Source organism: Larus michahellis, chromosome Z (assembly GCF_964199755.1).
Source record: "Larus michahellis chromosome Z, bLarMic1.1, whole genome shotgun sequence".
Taxonomy (NCBI): Eukaryota; Metazoa; Chordata; class Aves; order Charadriiformes; family Laridae; genus Larus; species Larus michahellis.
The window spans coordinates 27,022,263-27,049,019 of NC_133930.1; the positions used below are offsets into that span (position 1 = coordinate 27,022,263).

The following is a 26,757-nucleotide window of genomic DNA, read 5'->3' on the forward strand; positions in this document are numbered from 1 at the left end:
ATTGAGCTTCTCATCCATCAACACCCCCAAGTCCTTCTCCTCAGGGCTGCTCTCAAGCCATTTCCACCCAACCTGTATTTCTGCTTGGGATTGCCATGACCCAGGTGCAGGACCTTGCACTTGGCTTTGTTGAACTTCATGAGATTTGCACGGGCCCACCTCTCAAGCCTGTCCAGGTCCCTCTGGATGCTATCCTTTCCCTCCAGTGTGTAAACTGCACCACACAGTTTGGTGGTGTTGGCAAACTTGCTGAGGGTGCACTCAATCCCACTGTCCATGTCACCGACAAAGACGTTAAACAGCACCGGTCCCAGTACTCACCCCTGAGGAGCGCCACTTGTCACGGGTTTCCACATGGACATCGAGCCATTGACAATAAATACAGTTTATGATAATATAACCAATTATTTGTGTTTAGGTTTGGTGCAGACATCGCTGATTTGGCTATGGCCAAGACTAAAAGCAGGGATGTTCTCAGGCCCAAGTATTGTAAAAGGAATGACTGAATGCCTGTTTATTCCTCAGTTCTGAAACTTAGCTAAGATGGAAGCTAACACAGGCAAGGGTGAATATATAATGCTTGGGTTTGGAACAAATATGGATGTACTGGTTAAGACTTAGACAAGTTTTAAGGTTGGGGCTGGATTATTGTTTGGTAATCAAGAGCAGAAGGGTTTGGCTCATTGCAGGATCCTCAACAGACTACACTACTGATCCTATAGTGGTATTAATAGGTAGGAATGATTTGAAATTAATTTTAGAAGATGCTAATCTCATTTTATTATAACCTAGGAAGGGTTCTAGGTGTAGTTAGTGTTACAAATTTACAGAAAAATATGGGAAATTTGCTTTATTCCTTGAGCTCCTAGGCCTAAGGGAAAGTCTAATGTATCAATTGCTAAAGCCTTTAGTATTAACAAAGTCAGCATCTCTCCTTAGCTAACACTAAACTGAAATTATGATTAAGTCTTTAGAGAAGAAAAATAGAATACGTCAAGTTAACAGACGCTTACTGTGTAGATTGCTAGAACGGAGAATTGAGGCTGATAAGGGGCAATGCTTTCTGTTAATTATGATAGCTGTTGGTCACTTGCTACAGATTGAAGTTATGACTGGGATTAAATGTAAGGTTTCAGAAAAGTAGGAATGAAGAATTTAGTTTACTGCATGAAAGCATATGACTGGGGTAAGGAAATATGTTATGTTGATGCCTACATAGACCTCAGCCACCTGGTTGTGATTAGGGCTGAGCTTGAGGTAAGATGTGGGCAATCAATTTTGCACCAAAAATACACAGACATTATAAATACAACAGAGAACAATGAAACATATATAAAAATAGAAACATTATGAAAGTGTAAAAAATGTGCCTGATATATGCCATGATAAAAGATTTATCTTAAAATCCTTGGAAAAAAACTGTTAAAAAAAAAAAACCACAAACATCATATTTCTACCAGCCTACTAATTTTAACAAATTATTCCTGGGGTAGTTTAAAACTATTTATTGTTCTAGAGGGTGCAGTGGTCTTTTTTTTAGAGATGACCTAGAAAGCAAACCTTTTTGCATTGATGTATCTTACACAGTTTGAAAAGTACTCTAAAAAGAGCAACTGAAGCCTTGGGTTTGACCATGTTCTGTATGACTCAGACCTAAGAGTGCGAAGCAGCAGAAGCAAAAGCACTCTATATTAGTGAAGCTTCGCATCAGGTAAAATTGGCAAATAAGTGGATGCTGCAATAGCCAAGAGGTTGGGGTTTGTTTGGGTTTTTTTGCAAGGTAGGGGGAAGCTGAAGTAGACCTTTTAATATGGAAAAAGGATTACTTTAGAAGAACTTAATGCCTCTAAGAGAGGTGAGATTTTGTGATGGCTTCTTGACTTGTTTAACTGTGTTTCACAGATGCAAAAGATTCTAGAACAAGACACATACATTGCTGTAAAGGTTTATAAAGGGCAAATTATAAATTGTAATTTTGTGGATGTTTGGAGATTTTCTGTCTATGTCGTCTTTCTCATGTTATCAGACAAAATGTTGGTGCAATATAAAGTATATCCACTCACTATGGAGCTTTACCAGGATGTTTGTGGCTCTAGTATACCAGATGGTACACACCTGTAGCCAGAGTTCAGCGCTGTAGATTATTTTGAAAATATTTTCTATGATGTCACAGCTTGCGTTATAAAACTAACAATTAAGATGGTATCAGGATAAATGGTGGATAGCAAACAGAAGGACTCTCTACTCCTTGATGCCTGACAGAAAGTCTTTAAAACTTGGTGTTGAATTTCTGTTTATTATAGCCCTCAGACAACAGCAATAAAAGCAATTCTCTCTGGGATCACTCTGACCTGTCACTGCTCCAACTGCTGGCCCAGCAGCTTTCCCTCAGATGGGGTGTGCTACACAGCTCACTACCACAGGACAGACCGAATTTAACACATGAATCCATTTAGTGTGTCTACCTATAAAAGGTTGGATGGGGGAGAAACGCTGGGAACCAAAGCCCAACGCACCTTCTGTTACACTGAAGAAAAAAAAAAGGGGGAAAAAAAAAAAGGCACCTCAGGGAACTTTTCTAGCTTCATAACTAACAACTAACATAGGTGGAAACAGTTAAGAATGAAGTAGTTCCAGCTAAGAATCTTCTTTTTTTAAAACATTCATTCTCCACAGGCCTACCCTTTAGCAGCTGTTCTCCAACCCGGAGAACACCAGGCTCCCTCAACCTTGCTTAGCCCAAGCTTTTAGGCTGCCACGCCCCGCCACGAACACTGACAGGGCCGGTTCGCTGAGGGGAAGGTGCGGAACTTCCTCCCACCGGCCCACCGTGGCGATGGCAGTTACGCGGTGCCGGCCAGTGCCCCTCGCCACCGGTAAGGCTACCACAGGCCCGCCCCGCGCGCAGCCCCTTCGCGGCCCCGCCAACGGCCGTCCGCGGCCCGCGCGCCAGCCCCGGGAACGCCGCAGGCCAATCAGCGCGCGGCAGCCGCTGACAGGCAGGAGGCGGTGGGAGGTGAAGCGGGCGCAGGCGAAAGAGGGAGGGGTGGTGGGACGGCCTGGCCCGCCGGCTGAGCTCTGCAATTGGCTGTTTCGCCGCCAAACTGCCCAATCGGAGGATGCTTTGTAAACGCGCCCTCAGCCTATCACAGGTGCGCTTCTTCTTCCGCTCCGGTAGTTTGAAACCGTCTGGCTCGGTGGCCGGGGGCGGCCGCTGCCTGCAGGTGAGAGTGGGTGGTGGGGGGCGGCCGGGGGTGCCGTCACCTCCACAATACCTTTTCCATAACCCCCCTGTTCCTTACCCGCACCCCTCCCTTCTCCCCCCCGAGCTTCCCACCGCCCTCTGAGGGGGCCTGTGGGCACTCCCAGCCCCCGGGTAGCTGGTCTGGTAGCCTTAAAGGCCCTGTTTTAAGGAAAAAAAAAATAAAAGAAAACTCTCCAGTTTACGTAGGGAATTGTGCTCCTTCGTGCCTGTCCGCCCGTGTCCCTGCCCGGATGTGGCTGCCAGGTGTCTGTGTGGCACCCTGCGGCTCGCCCTTATCGTCGATTGCTGACGCGACAGCGGTGGCCACTGTAGTATCAGCTCTGCAGGCCCCGGGGGGTAGGTGCAGAGATGCCGTCGTGAGAAGTTTAAAAACGCGGACTTGAGCGGGGCTGCTTTGCAAAGATGTACAGTTAAGGGGAAAGAGTATGTCCTGCATGAACTGGGAGGTGGAGTAGTTTTCTGTTCCCTAGGTGTGGAATCCTCGGATCTGAATGCAACATTAGATTATTTGGAAAGCAACACTTTTAGTCAAAAACAAACCCAAAAGTACAAAATCCTGAGCACAGCTCAAGCAATTCAAAATTAAGGAGTTGAGAGCAGCCATGCTGAGTCAAACCAAAGATCTTTATAGTTGCATCCTGTTTCTAAAAGTAGGTGTCTTAACATTGTAATCATACAGTTACGGTTTGGAAGAAACTACTGCTGTTAACAGGAATCTTTCCTGAATGAAGTTAGACATATGTTTTGGCAGATGCTCCGGGAAGATTAGAAGAACATGGTAATTGCTTGTCTCTCAATGAAAATGGAAGAGATGAGGAAGATAGTATTTCTTCATTCATCTATCTAGTATTTCTTCTGTCATCTACACACCAGTGTACAGCAATAGAAGTATTTAGTAAACCTCCCTAAGACTTCAGATTTTGTGTTTAAAAAACGTGGTCAGTATATTAGCACTCATCAGGAAGTAGGGAGATGGCAATCTCTTCTTCGGAACCTTGGGCAATAGAAAATCTCAGCATTTAAAATTGTCTTTATACCATTTTTAAAATGTCCATCTTCAGCACAGAAATGAACTTCCCAGTCTGAAAGGTATAGCCACCGCGGCAGAGAGAGCTTTCGTGGTGCAGGAAGAATCAGCATCTAGAATAACTCAAAGAACAAAAAGGCAATTCATTTCCATCTGTATTCCTATATAGAGAACTATGAGATTATTGTGGTTTTTTGACGCTTTGAAAAAAGATGATGGTGCTTAAGGAGGATGTTCCTGCCAATTTAATGTCAGCAATTTAAAAATAACATTTCTGTCAGAAAATGCATCTGTTTAAAAAACAACTGAGAATATTATAATTGACAATTTTAAAGGTCTCTCCAAAAATAAACTTTTCCTGCATGGTTGTTTGCTACATTGTACAAGCAGTCAGTTCCTCTGGTAATTTATGATGGTCTTCTTCCCAAGCTTACTCTCTGCTGACAACTCGCTGCTCAATCTGATTGATTATTTTTCATGTGCATCAGGCAACTATATGACTCTGCCATTTATTCATTAACAAATTCACCTTGCTTGATACTCAGTTCCCACTCCCAATTCTGTAATTCCTTTCATTCCCCCCACGATATCCATTTGAGTTCTTTTTCCCCGTATCCTATCAAGTTTTATCACAAGAGCTTCAGTTCTTTACTGAATGACTTGTTCAAGGCTACAGTAGATTAAAAGATACATATATCTTTCAGAAAGTCTTCAAGTTTCTTATCAGTTCTACAACATCGTCTACTTCCCAAATGTTCAAAGAATACCTCACTGCCTTGCTTAGAAATTGCTGGAATGATTGGCATTCCCTGAACTGAACGCACTACCTGTCCTTCCATATCTGCTCATCTTCCTGGGCCTATAAGGCAAGAGTCAAAAAAGTGAAGGGAGACTGAAGGGAAAGTGAAGGGAGACAGGGTATTGAACTGGAGCGTTCAGGGCATGGTCTCAGCTTGGGCTGTGGCTGAGGTAGTTCAGGGGGAAAAAAATCACAGCGTAGCTTAGTTAGTCCTGTGTCACTATAAGAAATAGTACTGAAGCAAGCTGATAAGCTCCAAAACAATACAGTATGAATAAGAAGGAGGGATTGACACAGGAATGTATCTGTAAATTAAGGCTTCTGTTATTCTTGATAAAGGTTTCTGTTATTCTTGATATATCTGTTTCTTCTTTTTTTCCTCTGCAGCGTATTTTAGTTACCATTGATGTAAAATTTTATATTGTATATCATGAAGCATTAGATATTAAACTTATTCAGTCAATGTGAAATAAGAGAAAACTTTCATATTGTTGCTTTTGAGTCTCCCATTGTTTTCTTTGAAAGTTAGTGGAAGTCTTTTCATTGTTCTGAGCATGGCTTGGATAAGAAAGCTTCCTACCTAGCATTATATAATGAGACTATATGATCAGTTTAGCCCACAGAATAGGCGTTGATGTAGTTTCTACAGCAGAATCTCCATTTCTGGGGAAAATGTTGGTGAACATGCAGTAAACATATTGGAATTGAAAAATGAAGTTCAGCTTCTGCTGTTTTATAGACTAACTTTGTGCAGAATGTCATCAGATGAGGAGAAAAGCACAAGTCCAGTTTTGCCAAAAGACTCTGTTTGGGGCAGTTCTGTTTCTTCTGATCTTCAGGTAGGAAAGAGGTATCCTCATTTGGTTCATTGTCATGGCATTTTATTTGTCAAAGGATAATTATGACGAAATCTAACAAAACTTGCATCTTTTTTTATGTTTTACCTGTATGGGAAAATAATAAAGAAGTCAGTGAAAAGAAGGAAATTAGACATTGAGATTAAAATCTCTTCACTTGGATTACCTTTTGGGCATTTCACAAGACATTTCAATTTATGTGAAAATTCTTATGTAAATTTAAGAGGTTGATCAATGACAGCTACAAGTAAAATAGTACCGTTTTCTTACCTATTTTTTCCCCTGGTGTTATTTTTTATGTGTGTTAAGTCTTATCAAGAAGCATAAATTTGACACAGTAGGATAGCAACCCATTGTTTCTGAGGGATGAATTGTAACTATGTGTTAGGCTTCTTACACAACATTGTAAGAACTGAATTTTTTTTAATGGATTTATTTCCTTTGGAGTAGGAGTGTGGACAAGTTAATCTCAGAAAATAAATGCTTTTTTTTTCTTTTTTCTGCGTCAAATATGCCAAGATATGCTGGAATTCTAATGTTGGGAGTTTTTCTGTGCTCAGCATTCTTTCAGAGAATGCAAAGATACTGGATAAAGCCTTTGTCCCCATTCTTTTAAAAGCAGCAGATTTTCATCGTTTAGTAATTGGCTTATTCCTATTTGAGTACTGGGTGAGGTTATTTCCCTTGATAGGATTCTATCCAAAACAGGCTAGTTTTGACAAAAATAAGTTTTGCTAGTTGCCCTGCAGAAATTTGTCTCCACTTCTGTCACCTGTTGGAATGGCATTTACAGCAGAAGCACTGTTAAAATAAGGTGGTTTTTTCTTCATGTGGATTTACTCCGTCCCTTTGAAATTACCTGTTTATGGGCAATTCATTTCTGCATTTCGTATTCTTCTGTATTTGTGGTCATATGTCATGGATAAGTTCTCTTAATCTTTGTTCAGCAATAGTAGTTCATCTGTGTTTCCAATGCCTTTTGTAGTTGGAAAACAGAATGAAGGCATTGTGCAACAAATTTTGAAAGACCAGAATTTTCTTTTATGATCTGGTTGATTATCAAGGAGGTTCTAAGGCCACCTTGTAGAGAATTATTAAGTAAACTAATGATGAATGACTGCTTTGCAAATGAGGACACATCTAGACTAGAATAGAGTAGTTCCAGTTGGAAGGGACCTACAACGATCATTTAGTTCAACTGCCCGACCAATTCAGGGCTGACCAGAAGTTAAAGCCTATTATTAAGGGCATTGTCCAAACACCTCTTAACACTGATGGGCTTGGGACATTGACCACCTCTCTACGAAGCCTGTTCCAGGGTTTTACCACCCTCTTCATAAAGAAATGCTTCCTCATGTCCAGTCTAAATCTCCCCTGGCGCACCTTTGAACCATTCTCATGCATCCTATCACTGGATCCCACGGAGAAAAGCTCTGCAGCTCCCTCTCTCCAAACTAGACAAGCCCAAAAGTTCTTAGCCACTCCTTGTTGGAGTCTATTACTGTTGAAAGAGAACAACACTGGGGTTACAGCTAAGCAATATGAATGTTGACATGGAAGTACTCTACTCCTTTTATGTAATTTTGAAGGGCCTTTTTGTTTTGTTTTGTTTGGGCCTTTTTGGTAATTTCATGCTTTTAAGTAGAGGCCAGGTCATTACTTTTTCCTTATAAAAAAAATCCACTGGCTCTTATAGAATTTCCATTTTCTTATAATTCAGTTGTGCAAGACTTTGTCCATTCAATCCATTCTTCTCATGTTCTTTAGTAACTTTGACTGCAATCCTAAGGACAAATTCTATACAGCATCTGTAGATTTTTGTAATGTTTTGAGAAGGAATTTAAAAAAACCACCCCTCTGAATGCTCTTGTGCCAATTGCTCGTTGCAGTACTAATTTATTTACTTCTACAAAACCAAGGTAGTATGCATTAAATGATGAAAACTCCTCTGACCATCAGGCCTTAGAACTATATTCCTGTAGTTTTATGCTCTAACAGAATTTTTGTAGTTGACAGAACAGCTTGAAAGTTTTGTTTAAAGCAGAACAATGATACTAAGTAAACCAAAGATGTATTGTTAATTTTATTTTATTATGCTTTCATTTGAAATTATTGGTCAATATCGCATTCCAGTTGCAACATCCTTGTTACGGAATACTCAGGATTGAGATAATAGTTTTAATCACTCAATGTTTCCATTTCTGTTTTACATATTCTTACTGCAGTCTCCAGGATTTATTTTTTTTGTGTCTAAGTTTCTGGTTACACTTGGGATACTGTGTTTTCTTTGATACTTGCTTTCAACTTATTTCCAACAGTGTTGTAATATTGTAATTTTTAAGTGTTTATTTACAGGTTTTCCACGGGATCCTGTCTAATGACACTTTCTGTTGGTGTGTAAGAGTGTGTATTCGTGCACATAGTGGATTGTTTGGGTTTTAATAAGAGTGTTAGAATTTGAAAGACTAGATAAATTTCCTGCCATAACTTGATATGTATATTTTGAATGATCAGGATGTCTATAGTAAGACAGACTGTGTGCTAATGATTAAATTGTGTGACTCAAAATGAGCCACCTACTTGCACTTGACATCTGACCTACTGTGTCCCTTGAATTGGATAAGGTAATCATGGAAGCAGCTGGATTGGCTCTGACTGAAAACTTAACTTGTTTGGGGGTGAAGAATTAGTTTTAAGTTCCTACTTGGCCACGCGATCTCTTTGAAGAAGACAGAGAAGTGATGTAATGTCTTCTGCACAATCACTTAATTTAGATGAGTTAAGGTAAAGGCTAATATGTTGGCTTTTTTACTGTGCTGAAGTTTTGCTACAGGGGATTTTGTACAGTTTCATGTAGTTCCTGGTTGAATAATTCATCTGAGTTACCTGTTTTCTTCTTTTGACATCTGATAACACCTAAACTGTATTTCTTTAGAAAGTTATGCATATGGAAAAATTGGTGACTTGTTGATTCGCAACTACTTATACCTTTTACTTGGAATGTGATACTTCCTTTTGTTTGCTTATCAAAAAGATACACTATATATTTGTAATTATAAAGCTTCATATACATTTATTTAGCCTTTTAATTTTAAAATGATAGGTTAGAAGATGGGAAATGGAAATTTGAAAGGAAACTAGAATTCATCTAAAATGTACAGAGCCTAGCTTCTTAAATTCTCTATTTAATTGAAACCCACATAAATGTAAGGGTCACACTGAAAGTTTTAAATTACTGTCCTTTTCAGCTGATAGATCCAAAAACATAGTAAATGTAATTGGTACCTTTAACTGATTGTTTCCTCTCTAACTTTCCCCAGCTTGAAGAGGAAAATAATATTTCAATTTACAATTGATTTCTGAGGTTTGACCTCAATAGGGTGCTAAGCAGAATTACTACGATAGTATTAAGTGGGGGGGGGGGAAATAAAGACTGCTAGTGTCCTGGTTTAGTACTTTCTAACTGGTGGGTTTTTTTCAAAATGTTTCCTTAGTGGCTTTGATCAGTTTCAGCATTTGGCTGCTATTGTAACTTTTTTAATTAATTACTGAATTGTATGTTTAAGCTATAATAGAGATTGTTCACAATTTCACATTGAACTCTAATTTCATTCTGAAAACTGGTTTAATTAGGAGATTTAAAAAAAAATGTTGTTAATTGGCTTGCTTTGGTACATAATGTAGTGCCACGTGCCAGTTAGATTTGTTTATAACTTTTTAACAGGAAAGCTTTTGTATTATTTATATATATACATTCTCTGTGCCTATATAATTTAAAAAATGCATAATGTAAGGTGAGAATAATTATATCTAATCTAAAAAAATACTGGATAATCAAGCATCTTTTGACGATTGGCTTTACAACTCCCAGATTGTAAAGAAATTGTAATGTTATGGAATGTGAAATGTGACTGTGGTCAGTAGCATCTTTGTCATGGCTATAAAAGTAGCTATATTTTTCTTTGCAGTAATAGTAATGCTTAGAAGTAGTATTGGGTGATTAATAGCTCACATTATGGTATCTGCCTATTATAGCATCCAATTCTGGCATGTATCAAAGTCTTTCTGTGTAACTATTGCAGTGCCTCTAGTTGTAATCACAATGAACATGAAACAAGAGAAAGATAAATTATAATCATGGTAGGAAAAACAGCTTGCTTTTGCAACTTTGAAGGAAATCCTCTTAGTTTTCACCATAATAAAAATAATAAAAAGCCTCTCAAAAATTTCCGAAAACCATTTCCACTCCTTCTTATATATACCTAGTTTTTAGAATGTAATTGTAATTTTATAAAAATTTGTCATCACTTTGTGACAGGATGAATATGAAGAGCTGCTTCGTTATGCTTTAGTGACTCCAAGGTTTGAACAGTGTGTCTCAAAGCGGTCAGAACCTGCTTCAGAACTGAGAGCAGGTGGCAGATTTTCAAGTGTAACAGATGATGCCATTCACCGCAAGAGTCCAGGTAGTATGGAGCGTATGCATTGTAGTAGTGTGCGGTAGTATGCGTTGAGCTTATAAGAACGATACAACTTTTTTGACTTAAATTTTGTAATAGCATCTGTTTGAAATATATATGTAGCTCATATAGTACATTTGCGTTTTGCCCCGTAAGAAATTTAGGAAGGCATATTCACTGAAGAGTTCATTCTCTGACATCTCTTTCAGATGGCAGTCAATGTACAGGCAGCTCTCTGTTTTGTGATGCAGATATTTAAAGTTGTTGGTATAATAGTGCAGAAAGGGATGGCCTTACTTACAGTATACTTCATCAAAATTTGACAGGTCATAACTGGTTTTGCTCATACCTGTGCTCCCATGATAGATACATGAGTATTTAAAATATGAGTATTTGGAAGTAAGAGTTACTTTAAAAGGGTTTTGTTTAATGACTAGTCATGTCACTACATGAATGTCATTCTTGCTGTTTTAGTTCAACCACTCTATTCTAGTTTTAGTTTATTGCTTGGTTTTTAGGACTGCGTGTCCTAAATTAAACTTAGTGTCTTGTGATGCATTAGTAACACTGGTATTTATGGTTATATGTTGTTTGCTTTTGTCACTAGCATTTAGACTGATGCAGCTCTCTTAATTTTGCTTCAGAAGAAATAGTAAACAATCATACTAGCATTATTTCTTTACTAGGGAGTTTAACTTAATCAGGAAGAACTTACTTTAAACTAACTTCTATTGTTTATCGTGCTATTTCATGATAAAAATATTTATCTACTGTTTTCTTTTCACTCCTGTTTTTCTGACCCTTGAGGATGGGTTTATTTCTAGTATTTAGAGGATCATGGGGTGTAAAACGTGTAGATAATTTTACAACTAGAGACTAAGCAGCCTCAAAGTGCTGTGTAGATCTGGTGCTAATCATTGTCTTGGAGTAAATGCTGTTCATGGGTATTGTATGCAAGAACTCTTGGCCATGCTGATCAGAGCTAAATACTCTCTGCTAGCAGGAATTTACCAAGGTGATTGCAAAGGGCAATGCAGACTCTCAAAGTTGTTTATTTCACATTAGGAAAAGAATCATGAGTAAAAATAAATCTATCTTCTTAAATTGTGTGTTGATTTCACTGCAATATAAAGCAGTCTGAGTAAGCTGTCAGTTACCATTTAGCTAACTCATGTTAATACAATATAATAAAAAATTATCTAGAAATAGGTTCTTAAAATAGGGAATGCAACTAAAGTGAGGGAGGTAGTATTGGTTGTGCTCTATATCCTTCCACAATGAGTCTGTGCAGTGGAGTTTAGGTACCTTCAGACACCCAAGCCAATGTCTCTCTTTCCAGTATGCCACAAGGAGAAATGTTTTGTCATTTTTATCAACTAATGGAGAATCCTTAAGGACATCACATCCATAACTTCTCCCCATATGGAATTAGTGTGGATGTTCTTCTGAATATCACACTGCCATAGGAAATGTAGAAGGCATGGTTTTGAGTTCATTGAAAGCATGAGAATGGAAGTTCAGAGAGAGAGAATATTCTGTAATGTAAATAGATCTGGAATTAGAATGTGAATAATGTTAGGAAAACTGCCAACAGAAGAGTTTCAAGTGCAGCTTTTGCATTTTGATTTTTATGTATTGAGGTTTATTAACTTGATCCAGTGTAGTTATGTCTTATGTGGGAATCGTACCAAGTTACATAAGAAATCAGATCAATAGAAGCTGCTGGTATTTTGTACTATGGCAATTACTCTAGAACAGTCAAACATTATAGAAAAAATTCTCCTATGGTAAGAGGTGTTCTCTAACTCCTAAAATGAGAGCAGTTTCTTGAGGTTAAAAAGCTATGATAGAAAATGTGTTGATTGAAGGAATAAAACATCCTCATCTTTTATACCAGGTTGAGGTACCAAAAATTGCAGTCTAATAGATTCAACTAAAAGTAACGTTTAAACTATCTGTGATTTCCATAGCTAAAGAACATTTTCTGGCTATTGACTCTGTCAAGAGTCCAATACTTTGTGACCAGGTTCCTTTAGATACTGCACACAGTCTTCTAGTACCAGTTTACTTGTCTGAAGAGATTTGCTGTTACATGGGGCCTTGGTTTAACAGAGTGATACAGCAATATACTGAAATCGCAGTGCAAGCACATGTCACAGTCTGTTTGGATCTCAATGTAGGGGTCAGCATACTCTCTAAATTAAATTTTATTTTCTGAGCTCAATAGGAAAGAAAACAAGCACATCAAACAATGGCTCGATCCCCTGTGTACACACTAGTCTAACATGTTAACTAACTAATTCATCCCTTAATTCATGAGGTTTCTGACTCAAAAGTTCTCCAACTCATAAGTTGCAACCTGTAGCTCACACCTCTAAGCAAAATAGCTGCCTAACTGATGGAAAGAGTGCTCATCCTTCCTCCTCCATCACAGTGCAGGACTCCCCTGTATCACACCGGGAAGCATGAAAGCCTCAGCAGTCTGGCTGCTGTTGGATACGTTTCAAAAGCTTTTTGGGTAAGATAATGTATTTATATCTTGAGCTTGGAAGTTTGGACTATACTATTTCTATAAACTAGTGGATTATGAAGGAACTACCAGCCAATCAATGTGCAAGGATTATGACTGCAGGAGGCAGCAAACTGCAGGTGATAATGGCTGCGTAATGACCTGTAGCCCTTCTGTTTATCATGTCGTGCCTACATGCTGTTCTTGCATTGACCTAATGGCACAGCTCCCAGGATATAACAGGCCTTAGCACAAGCTGTGTGTTAACCAAAATCTGAGCAGGACTTGAGTGAACAGTCACAGCATAGTGGAGTAATTGTAATAGATAGTTAGATCACAAAAAAAGTGTGATTCCTGTTACTGGTCTTTATACACTAACCAGCATGACACAGGGCGTCCCCAGTTGCTGGGAAGGACTATGTGGGTTAAAGCCATCTCAATCCCGTTGCTCTGCTCAAAGTTCATTTTGCTGGTTGCTCTCAGTTTTTATACTGTGTTGGGTTGAGCGAACACGTCTTCCTTTGTGCTTGTCTGTCTAGCACAAGAATGCATTCACACTTCTACATTCACTAAGGCCATTTACACAACCTGTTGATCCACTCAACTGGTACAGCCATTTCGTAAAAACAGAGGCCACCCTCTGCCCTTCCCTGTGTTGAGGTAAGTTCAGCTTTCTTTACAACAGCTGTGGACACTCCCTGTATTCTTCCCTAAGCTTCATGACCATAGTGCTCATCTTCATCCATTGTAGCCAGCTGTTGATCAGTCACACCAGCAGATTGCCAGGATTCAACCACACTTGTAAAACTCTTTAATTGTAAAGCAGTTCAGATCAGCTGGGGGGCGCATTTCTCAGCCTGAGTAGTTGTAGGACAGTACAACTGGACAAAAAGGACAGTAGAAAATTTCAAACCCAGCTACGTGGAATTCTATTATGGAGCAAATTCCGGTTCAGGTCTTGTCCCCAGTGCTCTCTCTGCTTAAGAGTTTTGTCTCCCAGTTTGAGTGGAACGTTGTTTTGTAAGGGAATATTTGTGATACGTGATACTGCTGTTCATAAGAAAGAAGATCAGAATCAAAACACGAGACTTGAGCCTTTTTTTTTGGTAGATGACTCCAAACTATTTTCGATCATAGAATCATAGAATTGTTAGGGTTGGAAGGGACCTTTAAGATCATCTAGTTCCAACCCCCTTGCCATGGGCAGAGACACCTCCCACTAGATCAGGTTGCTCAGAGCCCCGTCCAGCCTGGCCTTAAAAACTTCCAGGGATGGGGCTTACATCACCTCCCTGGGCAACCCGTTCCAGTGTCTCACCACCCTCATGGTGAAGAACTTCTTCTTAACGCCCAGTCTGAATCATCCCCTCTTTAGTTTTAATCCATTCCCTCTACTTCTACCATTACCCAACATCCTAAAAAGTCCCTCACCAGCTTTCTTGTAGGCCCCCTTAAGATACTGGTAGGCCACTATAAGGTCTCCTCAGAGCCTTCTTTTCTCCAGACTGAACAACCCCAACTCTCGCAGCCTGTCCTCACAGGAGAGATGCTCCAGCCCTCTGATCATCCTCGTGGCCCTTCTCTGGACACGTTCCAGCACGTCCATATCTCTCTTGTAGGAGGGGCTCCAGAATTAGACGCAGTACTCCAGGTGGAGTCTCACAAGAGTGGAGTAGAGGGAGAGAATCACCTCCCTCGACCTGCTGGCCACGCTTCTCCTGATGCAGCCCAGGATGTGATTGGCTTTCTGGGCTGCTAGTGCACGCTGACAGCTCATGTTGAGCCTCTCGTCTACCAGCACCCCCAAGTCCTTTTCTTCAGGGTTGCTCTCAAGCCAGTCACTGCCCAGCCTGTATCGGTGCTTGGGATTGCCCTGACCCAGCTGGAGCACCTTGCACTTGGTCTTGTTGAACTTCATGAGTTTGGCATGGGCGCACCTCTCCAGCCTGTCCAGGTACCTCTGGATGGCATCCTTCCCTCCAGTGTGTCAGCCGCCCCACACAGCTTGGTGTCATCGGCAAACTGGCTGAGGGTGCACCCTATGCCACTGTCCATGTCGCTGATGAAGGTGTTGAACAACACCGGTCCCAGTACTGATCCTTGAGGGACTCATATTTGTCTGAAGAGAAGATCTTAGCCAGCATTGTCTGCTGCCTCTCTTTAACTCTGAGAGAGGGGTCATGCTCTTACTTTTTTTTTTTCTTTTCCTGGGCCAAACATGTATCTTATGAACTCTTTGTTCCTTTTTACTGCCTAAACGTGTGCAATAGAAGTGAGAGGACAAATTTCCATTCCCTTGATTGCTTCTCTTGAAATATTTGAATAATTATCTTTTAATATGCTTGATATTACCAAATAAGAATAGTCATTTGCAAGCTGTAGTTAATTGTCATGGGACAGGGGAAAGAAATGCTCTTATTCTTGATGGTGATCACAATTTTGCATTGCAGTTTCATGTATTACTCATTACAAGGAGCTACGTATTCCCCTCAGTTATAGACATATTTATTATCTTTGCAAAGGGAAGGACCTTGCAAAATACAATTTGTCTTTTTTTTTTCATTTTGAAAATGAAAAATAAATGTTTAAAAACTGTAAAGAAGGTGCTTTTGATCTTCCCAAGGACCGAGGCAAGAGGAGTATTTACAAGGCACCATCATGCTTCTATTAACTACACAGTATAAATAAACTTCTGGTGCTCTGCAGCTTTATCAAAACATAGGTTTGCTGTTCAAAGTGTCACTATGTCCTGTCAGTCTAGGAAAGAGATATCTTATATCTCCTTTAGACAGAGCTTGAAACAATCTAGTTGTAAAAAGAAGATTATTTGGACTTTCAAAAAAGGACCTGACCAAAGTCTGTCCAGCTGCTCTGTATGACCTCTAGTACTGATCAAGAATGATTGCATATTTGAGTGGTGTTTGCCACAGTATTAATGGCCTCAGAATACCCTTTCTTTTCCCCTTATAGTAATAACAAGACTTTGCATGAACAGTGAGAAAGTAGTTCAGTTCAGGTTCAGTACTATACCTCTGATACTGATCAGATAGGATAGATTAGCAGGTTGTTTCTGAAGGACAGTTAATTTTTTTGTTTAGCTCCATTCTTTTGGTGTCACTACATGCTCATACGAAAAATCAGGCTTTTTGACATTTGTTCTTTCCCTCTCTGGCTCTAATGCTGTTGCTGTGTTAAAATAACAAAATTATTAGGGTTGTGTTCTCTAACTTGGTAAAACAAAATACATCTCTGCTAGGTATGAAGTTAATACCTAAAAGTTTGCTCTTGGGCAGACCTTTTCAAGCTTGCAGTGTTTTTTCCTCTTTCTGCACATGATGTTGGTGTTGAGACGAACAGTTTACAATGCCACGTGATGCCTTCTGAAATGAAGTTCGCTTCATGGATTATTCTTTGGTCTGACATTTTGACTTTCTTCTCAGGTTTTTGAAACTGAAGTGGATGTTCCTACTGTGACAGTAGAAGTCTAATGACTGGTAATCTGTATTTGTTGCAGTAAATTTAGTGATACATAATACCTTCTGCTAAAAGCTTCCAGTCAAGTAAGAAAAATAATTGGAATAAAACATGCTGTACTATTCAATTCAATGTCCAAATGCTTTTAAACTTTGAAACCTAGAACTTAATTTCCTGTTCTTGTTGCCAGTTTAGTTGATTAAATTTGAAAATGACTAAGACTGGAGCAGTGAATTAATTGTAGAAAAGATGTGTAATGATGACTCATATGCAAACAGTGGGAACATTGCTTCTCTTCAGGCTACTAGTCCTCAGTATTGATCCATTAAATTTCTGAGAAGATTTTAAAAGAAACAAACATACATTTTAGCAAATTGTTACGCTCAGCTTGGGCTACTGATAGCAGATCACATGTGAGAACAGTTTGTCAGAGCTTATTTACTTCATAAAAGCAGAGAAGTCAGATACTAGACAAACACAGTAAAAATACCACACAGTAGTATTGGGATAACAGACATCTGGAAAAACAGCTAATTTCATTACCTCTACTATAAACAAGAACACAGTCTGGAGATTTGTTGGAATAAATGCATGTGGGGATTAATGGAAGTACGTTTTTGTGGTTTATCATATCCAAATGGTTCCATGTCGTTGGTACCTTAGTGCACTGTAACTGATCATGTAATGCAGTGGAAGGAATAGAAGTGACAGAAGGAGAGCATTAGTTCTAAGACTGAAATGAATATGTATACAACTAGAAAATTACGGCAATACTGGAAGGCCAAGATATATTACATAAGAGGATGATAAAAACATGTAATAGGTATGCTCAGTGGATCCAGTGAAGGATACATCGTATGGTAAATGAGAAAAATGGAAGTTGAGTTAGGAAAATCTGTACATAGGGAGGATTAAGGGGAAGTGAGTGATGAACTTCTAATGCTACCATCTCGGACTATGGCCCTTGTCAGGACTATGGCCCAGTCTGTTTTAATATCTTGGTTTTATTGGTTACATTTTATTCTGGTTTTTTTCTTTCCAAATATCTTGCAAACTATGCTGTATAAATTGGATATCTTTGTAATCCAAGGAAATAATAAAAGTTTAAAAATAAAAACAAACTACACGTTTTTGCAGCAACATCACAACTGAAGGAAGAACACAGTGACATGCAGGAATGGGAAGAAGTGGTAAAGGACAGAACTGGGAATACTTGACAATAGTAACACTGCCAAATATTGTATATTGTGAAAGTCCAGCCAAATTCTTCATCACTGAAATTAGTAATATTTGAAGTAGTCTCGGTCATCTGTCATATTTTTTGGAGATCTTTACAAGCAACAAATATTCAAATTCAGCCATTAGCTAAGCAATACTTCTCTCATTGGCAGGAAAAACAATGACAAAAAGTTAGAGCCTGATCTTAATATACTGGTGTGATTGGGAATAATCTGTTTATGGCCCTCTGCTTATGTAATGGGGTAGGGCATTTGGGCTAGAGAAACAGTGTGTTAGATGGGGCTTCTTTAGACCAACCTGATTTTAATTTTGTGATGTATAGTTGTATATAACTTTAGGAGAAACACCAAAGAGCCGTTGTAACTGCCTCTACATCACAGCTCTTCCTTATTTCCTTGTTTTGGAGCATGACTGTAGTAGTTGTAATTCAGCCTACTTGACTGGGGGGAAGTGTTAGCCAGACAGCTCTTCTCACTTCCTTTGGACAGGAGACCTAAGAGTGACAGTAACTATAAAAGACTGTCAACCATCAGGCTCAGCCTTGAATAAATTAGAAACATACATTTCCGGTGTCCAATGAAAATACTGCTTTGTGACAAACAGTTAAGTTTATCTCTGCATGCTTGTGCCAAAAAACAGTACCCATCCACTATGAAACCAATTGTACAGACAGTATTTGTTCTTAGAACTTAAGACCAAAATGTTGGTTTCCTCTCTCCATTTGTGAAAGGAGGAGACTATTCTTTTGAAGTTGTCCTGATTGTTATTAATACAAGGAATCTGCTAATCCCTCTCCTTTCCAAATTTTTTTATTCAGCTGTCAACTCCAGTAACAAATTTTCTGTAAGGAGCAACTAAATATGAAACAATATTTAATTTCCTCTGTTTACATAAATATGAACGTCTTTATTCTTAGCTGTTTTTTTTCTTCCTGTCAGTGGGAACTCAAACACATGCCTATTCGCTTCTGTGCATGAATTAATTTTTACTGCAGTGGTAGTTAGCCACAGCACCTGAAAGTGAGGCCTTATTGTGTACGGCATTATATAAATTCATAGTAGATTTTTTTTCCCAAGAGTTTAATTATATGAGCAAATTAAAGACTGCAAATAAAATGGATGCAGGTACATAATAATGTTGAAATATACCCACAGGTTGCATTGTGAATGCAGAAAGGAAGGCCTCTGGCCTCAGGAGTTTACAGTGGCTTGAGGAAAATGGCAAGTTTTTAGATTTTTTACCTGGGCTGTTAATTGACAAGAAGTCTTTACTGAGAGAGATGCTTTTTGTTTCTGGCAATGCTGGTTTTTTGGTACTTGCTGTGGTCATCCTCTTTAATGTAAAAAATTGTTTTCTTTAAGGGAACGTCAGTTTTGATTTGACTAATGTTACAATAGGACTATTGGTTTAAATATCTAAGTATCTTGGAAGCATATATTTGAATTGGGTTGTTTGTTTTACAGGGGGAAAGGAAGTTTCTGATGCCATAAATATTTCGGGCCTTGAGGGGTTTTTTAATGCTTGGTTTCTGGCTTCCTTCCAGAATGCAGACCAGTTAGCCTTTCCAGAGTATCAGTCCTTATTCTCTGTTTCTTTTTTAGTTTTAATATCAGTGAAGGAGCCTTCTGAGGCCAATATGGAACAACTTTGCCCTGCTTTTTCAGAAGAGACTCCTTCACAAGGGTCCACACGTGGTCCAAGAGAAATCAACGAAGGCACGGTGACTGAATTAACCTTGCCCGATGAAAAAGTAACTCAAATAGAAAACATACTTGATCTCTGGAGTGGAAGTCTTAAGGTATTTATTTTGTATGGACTCCTTAAAAATCATATACAGATGTCAGTGTGCTGTAGAATAAGTGAGAATGCAGGAAAAGTTGCAGTGTGGATGCACTGGGAAATGGTGGTTTTCCTTTTGATTGTTGTTGCGTATTGCACATAAGCACTAGAGTATCTTGTTTCAGGCACTTTGGAATAACTTTCTCTGTTACAGATGTTCAGTTATTATCATTCAATAGTTCATTATGTCTGGTAGCATTTATAGATATAAACAGAATGTGTAATGAAGGCATCACTGTAAATATTCATGTCTCTTTAATTGCTAAGTGTTTTAAGATAAAATTATTCCCTCCTCTGTAATCTTTTAACTAATTGCACTACTGTCATACCTTTAACTTTTCAGACAAATGTTCTGACTGAATTAAGAAAGTGGAAGCTTAGCTTGATCGAACATCACAAGCTTCAAATGAGACAAGAAAAAGAGAAACACGCTGCACATGTGAAACAATTGAGCAACGAGATGGAAAACCTGAAGGAGTTACTACATACTTATGAAATCTCTATTGGCAGGAAAGATGAGGTAGTAATTCAATTTCATAATTCAACAGTTCCTTTCTTTTTAAAAATATTCACACTGAGGTTTTGGGTCCATCTCTTTGAACAAAACTATTCTTGCAGCAGGTGACATAGAGAAGTAAATAATATATTTGGACTGTATGGGAGAAAAAGAATCATTGTTTCTAATAATGTTATCCATAATAACAATGGAAACTTAACATGTTATGTATACATATTTTGCATTGTTTGCTTCTTAAATCTAGGGTCTGTGTTTGCTCGTTACTTATTTCATGAAGATCATACTGTCTTAGATGGTTCTTTTAGCTCTTACACTTTAAAAGCCTTTAATTTTTCAATGATTGGATTGGGTTTCTTGAATTTTAAATGGACAGCAGTCTCCTAAATGTTAGAGTCTCTACTCCTAAATGTTAGAGTCTCTATTTTAGGATTCTTAGGAATCGTACATTTGTACAAATTCTTAGGATTATATATTTGGGGTCTCTGAGTTAAGCTTTTCTGCTATCAACAATATCAACAACTTCAAAATTAACAAGAATTGTGGAAATGGATATAAAACTTTGGCAGCCCTGCAATCACATAACATAATTGAATCCTCTTATTGCTGTTCTGAATTTTTAACCTTGTACTTGAGAACACTTATTTTTGAGTTTGGGTTTTTAATTCCTATTTACCATTGCTTTATTTTTTAAAAAACATCCGTTGAAGGAGTTAAAATATGGAGGAAGATGATATTCTATGTCCATTTGGGAAACTGCATAATCTTCAGACCAAGCAAATATAAATGGATTAGTATAATATCATTTAACATATATGCAGAGCCATAGTTTTTTCAGTGTATACCATTCAAACGTATCTAATTCTGTTGGGTATCACTGTATGTCACTCCTGTTTAATGAGCCATAATTCTGGATGATAATTTGAAGCAGTATTTTTTTCTGCTATCAAAGAAATTATTTCTTCAGCCAATTTTATAGGTTTTTTTCTAAAAAAAATAAATAATAATTTTCAATAGAAATTTGTTATTGCCACAACATTAACAGTAGGTGGCAGTGCTTCCACATATCACAGCATATTTATCAAAACTGCTATATTCTGACATGGGCATAATCCAAAGTCCATCAGCCTCACAAATATTATGAATACTGTGGATTCTTGTTTTCACATTGTAAATCTCACAGATGCTTTTTAGTGGCAAAAATATACTAATTAACAAACATGAATTTAGGCTAAGACTTCCAGCATGTATCAACAGGTATGCAGCATTAATAGTTGATGTTTTATGTTAGTATATGACACTTTTTCAACAAAAGTAATTAATTTATTCATTTTCTTTGCTTTCTATTTTCTTATTGATTTGTTGATAATTTATGCCAATTTACTTCTAATTTTAGATAAATCATTGTTATATAGCTGGGACTATTCAGTTCTTGTGAAACTGCGAAAAGTTAAAATTAGTCATATTTAAGCAGAGAAAAGTAGCTTATACTACATTCGTTAACATACCGTATTATGAAGAACTCATTCTTAAAAATCGAGGGATGGATCAGCTTTAAATTACTTTAAATGTATCCAATTGACCTTTATTTGTTTCTGACTTTGATATTTTGAACACCTTAAAGAAACCAAACTTTTGCCTAGTAATGTTTCATTAAGCATTCTGAAGACTGACTGAAAGAGTTTGTATGAAATTCTGTACTGAAACGAAATACGATTTTTTTACTATTTGCTAGATGACTTTGTTGATTTAAGGGTAAACTTTATTTTAAGTATAATTCATTTCATTTGTATATGTTCAATAATTATTGCATGTGACTTTTGCAATGTAACATATTAAGATATGTTTGCCTACAACATCTTAGAATATTGTTTCTCACAATCTTTATGCAGTAATTAAGTTTACATTAATGCAAGGAGTCCCAAGATTGGTCACTATTGCCCATTGGAGCTGCTTAGGTGCGACTGGAGGCAGAATCACGCTTAAGTAGTTAGGCAAAAAGATAGAGAAATACTCAGTGATTTGATGTACCCAATTTGCATCATGTCTAATTTTTAATCAGGGAACCTCAGCTGTTTCTGTATTAAAACATATTTAGAGATTGGTGGTAAGAGTCCCTAACTGCATTCTCTGTCCAGTAGGCCATCTTGCCTCTCAAATGTTTTGATTGCTATAGGCCTATATGATATCTTTAATGAGAACTTTTAAATGAATAACAATTCTTAATCAGATTTTTTTTAGTTCTTAGCAACTCCTTAGCTTGTTTACTCTGTTCAGACAATTGAATAAGCTTTCTGCAGATAAATCGTTTCTTTACACTTCATTTAATTAGTAATGCACTAAAACAAACTTTTAATGTAAACATTCCTGATTTATCAAAATCGTCTTTGAAATAAGTGATTCTTCTGACCTTATGGTACAGTAACATTTAATTATAAGGAAGTAGCACAGAAGACTGCAGAGGCAGGATGAAATCATTCAGTTGAACTTTTCCTAAAACTACACAATGGAAGTGTTTGTACTGCAGTCTGAGCATTGAAGCAACAGGAATTTTACTTCTGCTTTAAACTCTGATTATTGTTTTCTGCTTGATTAGTGTAAGGGGAAGATTCCGTAGAAAGCATCTGTTAAAAGCAAATGCTTTGAGTGAAAAATAACTGATGTATAAAGTACATTCTATTTGACCTTACAAAGATCATAATTATTGAAATAATGTTCATAAATATTTTTGCAGGTGATTACTAATTTGACACAAGCATTAGAGAGGCAAAAGGAGAGAATAGAGTTGATGAGAAACTTTACACTGTGGCGGATTCAGCACGTTCAAGCCAAACAAGAAGTATGTGCGCAAAATAAAAATGCCATGAAAATGAAGCCTCTGAACTCAAAAGGGTCAGAGTTGCTGTAGTTCCTTAAAGAAATGAGAGTGTTTCTCTTTTTCTGTGTTTGACAGTGTCAGATAACAGTTTGAAAACATTAATTCTAAAAAGAATGCTGCTGTTGGAATACTCTCTGGAATGGAGAAGAAAGTCAAACCTATTCTTGTCTTATATTGCTGCAATTACTGTGATCAGCTCACAGCAAATCACCACTGTTGACAGTATCTGCATTTTGTGCCAATGAAATCTCTATCTAAATTTCAAACACATTACGTTGTGATGTGACACAGTATCACATTTTGGGGGGAAGCCATTTCCACAACTAGAACTTCAGCTGCCCTTTTTCTCACGTTACCAAATCTTGAAGTAGCTAAGTGCTAGTCGCACACAACATGCTGGGTATTGCGTCAGGCATGTAACAGTAAACAGTCTTCACAGTAAAAGTGAAGCATGACAAGAAGGATCCCATGTCAAGACTGCAAACCTTTCCCATTCAAGGCTGTTAAAAAGGAGAAGCTGTATGTGGGACCTTTGTTCATTAGTACAGATTCCTGTCTACACTCAAGTTCATTGACGCTATCCAAAACTGCTGAATTGCAGAGAGGGGTAGTCTTTTCTCTTTTCCTTCCCTCCCATCTTAGAATTTGCTAATAATTTACTAATTTACTAATTCATTTCTTAAAAAATAATTTAATGCTGTAATACCTTATGTGATGACTATTTTGAAATAGAGTAGACTAATAGAATTGTCTTAAAGGACTTTTTAAAGCATCCTGAAGACTAAATTTATTTAAAAGATAGGTGGGTTTTATGCTAATCATCTGCAATCTTTATGACTGCAGGTTTTATATGCTTCCTACGGTGAATAAAAACATGCCACATACCCACTAAATGGCTTCACACATGCATGGTTACACCATATACGTGAAGTGGTTGCTTAAGTGTCATTAAGCTAAGAGTAAAAACACTGTTTTGTGTTTTTACTCTTTACACTGTTTGTGTAACCTAGGAGTTTGTCAGTGTGGTTTTTCATACTGGGGACAGTAATGCTCAGTGACATGTGTGCAGGAAGAAACAATGAGCTATGCTATGTTTGTGTGCCACTTCACTGTGGCACGTGTAACTCAGTTTAGGCATTCCTACTGTGGTCTATGTAATAAGTTGTAAAACCATCATCCATGCTCTCTTGAGTACGTAGATTTTTAGGGAACTTGAACTTGCATATGATGTGATTATATTTGTTCCCTAAGGAATATGCAAATAGAATCGCAGATAGACAATTCCGGACAGCTTTGACGAAGAAAGTATGGGCAGCATGGCGCTCTCTTAGTGAAGAAAAATGGAAAGAAAAAGTTGCAAAAGCCTGCCAGTTAAGGGCAGAAGATGTCTGTGTTCAGCTCACCAATGATTACGAAGCCAAAATTGCAGAGGTAAAATAAGGTTTCTTTTTTTCATTCTTTCTCTCCTTTACTCCGCCACCCCCATCCCTCCGAAGTATCTCTTTCTCAGTAAACTTTAAAAACACGAGAACTTTCCAGCAGAACAGAGCTCCCAAGTACACAAGAAGATTTGGAGAGATCCAAGATCTCTACTATGGTTCTAGATGTGATTTCTCTTTTCCCCTGCATCTGACATAAAATGTTGCTGATCTGCACGCACAGGTGAAGTAAATTGAACTCCTCCTGAAATGAGACAAATTTTTATTTCTCCACCAGTAGGGATGATATTTTTTTTTTCTAAGAGCATGCTGTTAATATTGGCTATGCATTTTGAGGTCTTACTAATGGAAATAGAAGACCATTGTTAGTGTTATGAATGATCATGAGTAGTACAATATTTTTTCCTTTAATAGCTGCCCTGTTAAAGGCTGAACTTAAGTTTGGGCTCGCCTCCAGCTTGCCAATTAAGCTTATTAAAGAATTGTCAGAGCTTAAGTTGAAGTTATCATTGTGCGCAGTGGGGCACAGTAAGTAAATAAAGTTTTCAAATGTGTGTTTTAAAAGCTTTGTATTTTAACAAGACATTAAACGTAGAGTTTTAAGAACAGGCTTACCAAATGTTGCTTACCAGCACAAAAACAGTAAATAGTGAGTTACAAAGGTAACCTGGTCTGTCTTTTCTCAGTATTTTTAGTTTATTACAGTAACTGGAAAAGAGAGATTGTTGATGGCAGTTCACCCTATGCTTAAATAGTTTTCTGGGAAAACTCGTTCTTCTGTTAAGGGAATCCATGTTTCTGCAGAAATCTAGCTTGTGCCGGATGCCAAACTTCTAAAAGACAAAAACTTGCAAGACGAATTTCTGCTTAGCTGCTTAGGTAGGGTCTTTCAGTACTTTCGAATGCACTCATGTCCTTGGTATGCTCTAGTCCAAATACTGTGCTGTAGCACAAAGAAATGAGGAGTAGCTGTTCGTCTCTAGTGAACCAGAGATTTTGGTGTGAAAATGCTTATTTTTGTAAACGTAGTAAGTGACTTACAAAGCTAACTGAGGAATATGTTTGTAGTTTGCATTCAGAAGTACAACACAGCTCTTTCCTTACGCTCTTTCGTAGCTAACTGCTGCTTTGGAACAGACAAAAGCTGAGATTCTGCGACTGCACAGTGAAAGAGAGCAGTATGAAGACACCATGAAGAAAGCCTTTATGCGTGGTGTATGTGCATTGAATCTGGAAGCAATGACCATGTTTCAGGGCAAGGACAGTAGGACAGATCCTGGTCAGTATAAAAAGCAGCTCTGATCTGGCAGTGTGTGGGGGTTTTTGTTGGGTTGGTTTGTTTGGGTTTTTTGTTTGTTTTAAAGAGTTCTCCCTTTTTTCTTTTTTTTTTTATTTATTTTATTTAATATGAGGAGTTATGGCAATACAGCATTTATCAAAATCTTACTGCTTTAAAAAGTCCTTTTGAATACGTTGAGAAATATTCTGATTCTGTAGTTGAAATGTGGAACAAGTTCTCTTCATCCCTTGTTGCTGGGAGGATGGTAAGCTGCAAGTGAAAGCAGAACAAGAAGCCAGGGATGGCAAACTTCTTAAAATACTGTTGAAGAATTACCCAGAATTCTATCAGCACCCCAGTTACCAGGGGTAACTCCCATCTCTCTTGACCCTTTCCAGTACATGGTGTATTTCTTCAACATCATGATGGACAGTAATCAGAGTTCTTTGTCCATTTTCTTGGGCCTCTTTCAACAATCGCTTCAATTCATCGTGTTGTAGCAACTTCCTCACTAGTGAGAGATTCATTCCAATAGGGGTAGGCAGCAAGTCTCGAATCAATGTGTAATTAGATTGTAGCAATTGAAAAGACGTAACAGGAGCTGAATAACTGAAGTCACATCCAATGATGTTAGTAAAGTTACAAACACAAAGATTTGAGTTATTACTTATATCTACTGCTATGTCATCTACAAATACAAGACTACAGGGAGACCTCATGCAAACACACCCTTTCCCAATATATACAAGCACAGTTTCTGGGGTTTCATCAGGTTGTATCTCAAAATGACAAACATTCTGGTTGGTGTCAAGACAAATGTCTTGTGCCTTGAGAGTATTACTCTCACAAATGAATCCTTGTTGATCTCGTGAAATGCATGCTTCAACATCAACAGTTTGCCATTTATTCTCGTTTTATTGTGCCCACAATCTATGCTCTACCGGATGGAGTATAGCTCCATGGTGATTCAACCCCAGGGCGATGATTGGGTATATGGTGTATACTGAGGCATTGCGTATCGTTAAGACAAAAGCTGTGGCTTTGCTCTCAATGGGATCATAGGTGAAATTAACCAGATACCACCAGGATTGAAATTTTCTCTCAAACTCAATTGCATTATCCCATATTACTTCTCGAATTTCGGTGGGCAAGGTGCCTTCTTCACCTTCCCTTATAAT

General features: G+C 38.0%; 1 protein-coding gene across 3 annotated transcripts in view; it reads left to right on the plus strand.

Annotated features, from left to right (window-relative positions):
* Positions 1–3,119: 3,119 nt before the first annotated feature.
* The window catches only part of POC5 (POC5 centriolar protein), a 33,005-nt gene continuing 9,367 nt past the window's right edge, over positions 3,120–26,757 (plus strand). Inside the window, exons 1-7 of one of the 3 annotated variants that reach the window (XM_074570711.1) lie at positions 3,120–3,224; positions 10,267–10,414; positions 19,232–19,428; positions 19,813–19,989; positions 22,718–22,822; positions 24,113–24,292; positions 25,417–25,579. In XM_074570711.1, coding sequence (XP_074426812.1) covers positions 3,120–3,224; positions 10,267–10,414; positions 19,232–19,428; positions 19,813–19,989; positions 22,718–22,822; positions 24,113–24,292; positions 25,417–25,579 — 1,075 coding nt within the window. Of the gene's footprint in view, positions 3,225–5,830; positions 5,931–10,266; positions 10,415–19,231; positions 19,429–19,812; positions 19,990–22,717; positions 22,823–24,112; positions 24,293–25,416; positions 25,580–26,757 lie in introns of all 3 variants that reach the window. The other 2 variants (XM_074570713.1, XM_074570712.1) reach the window with 2 other exon arrangements.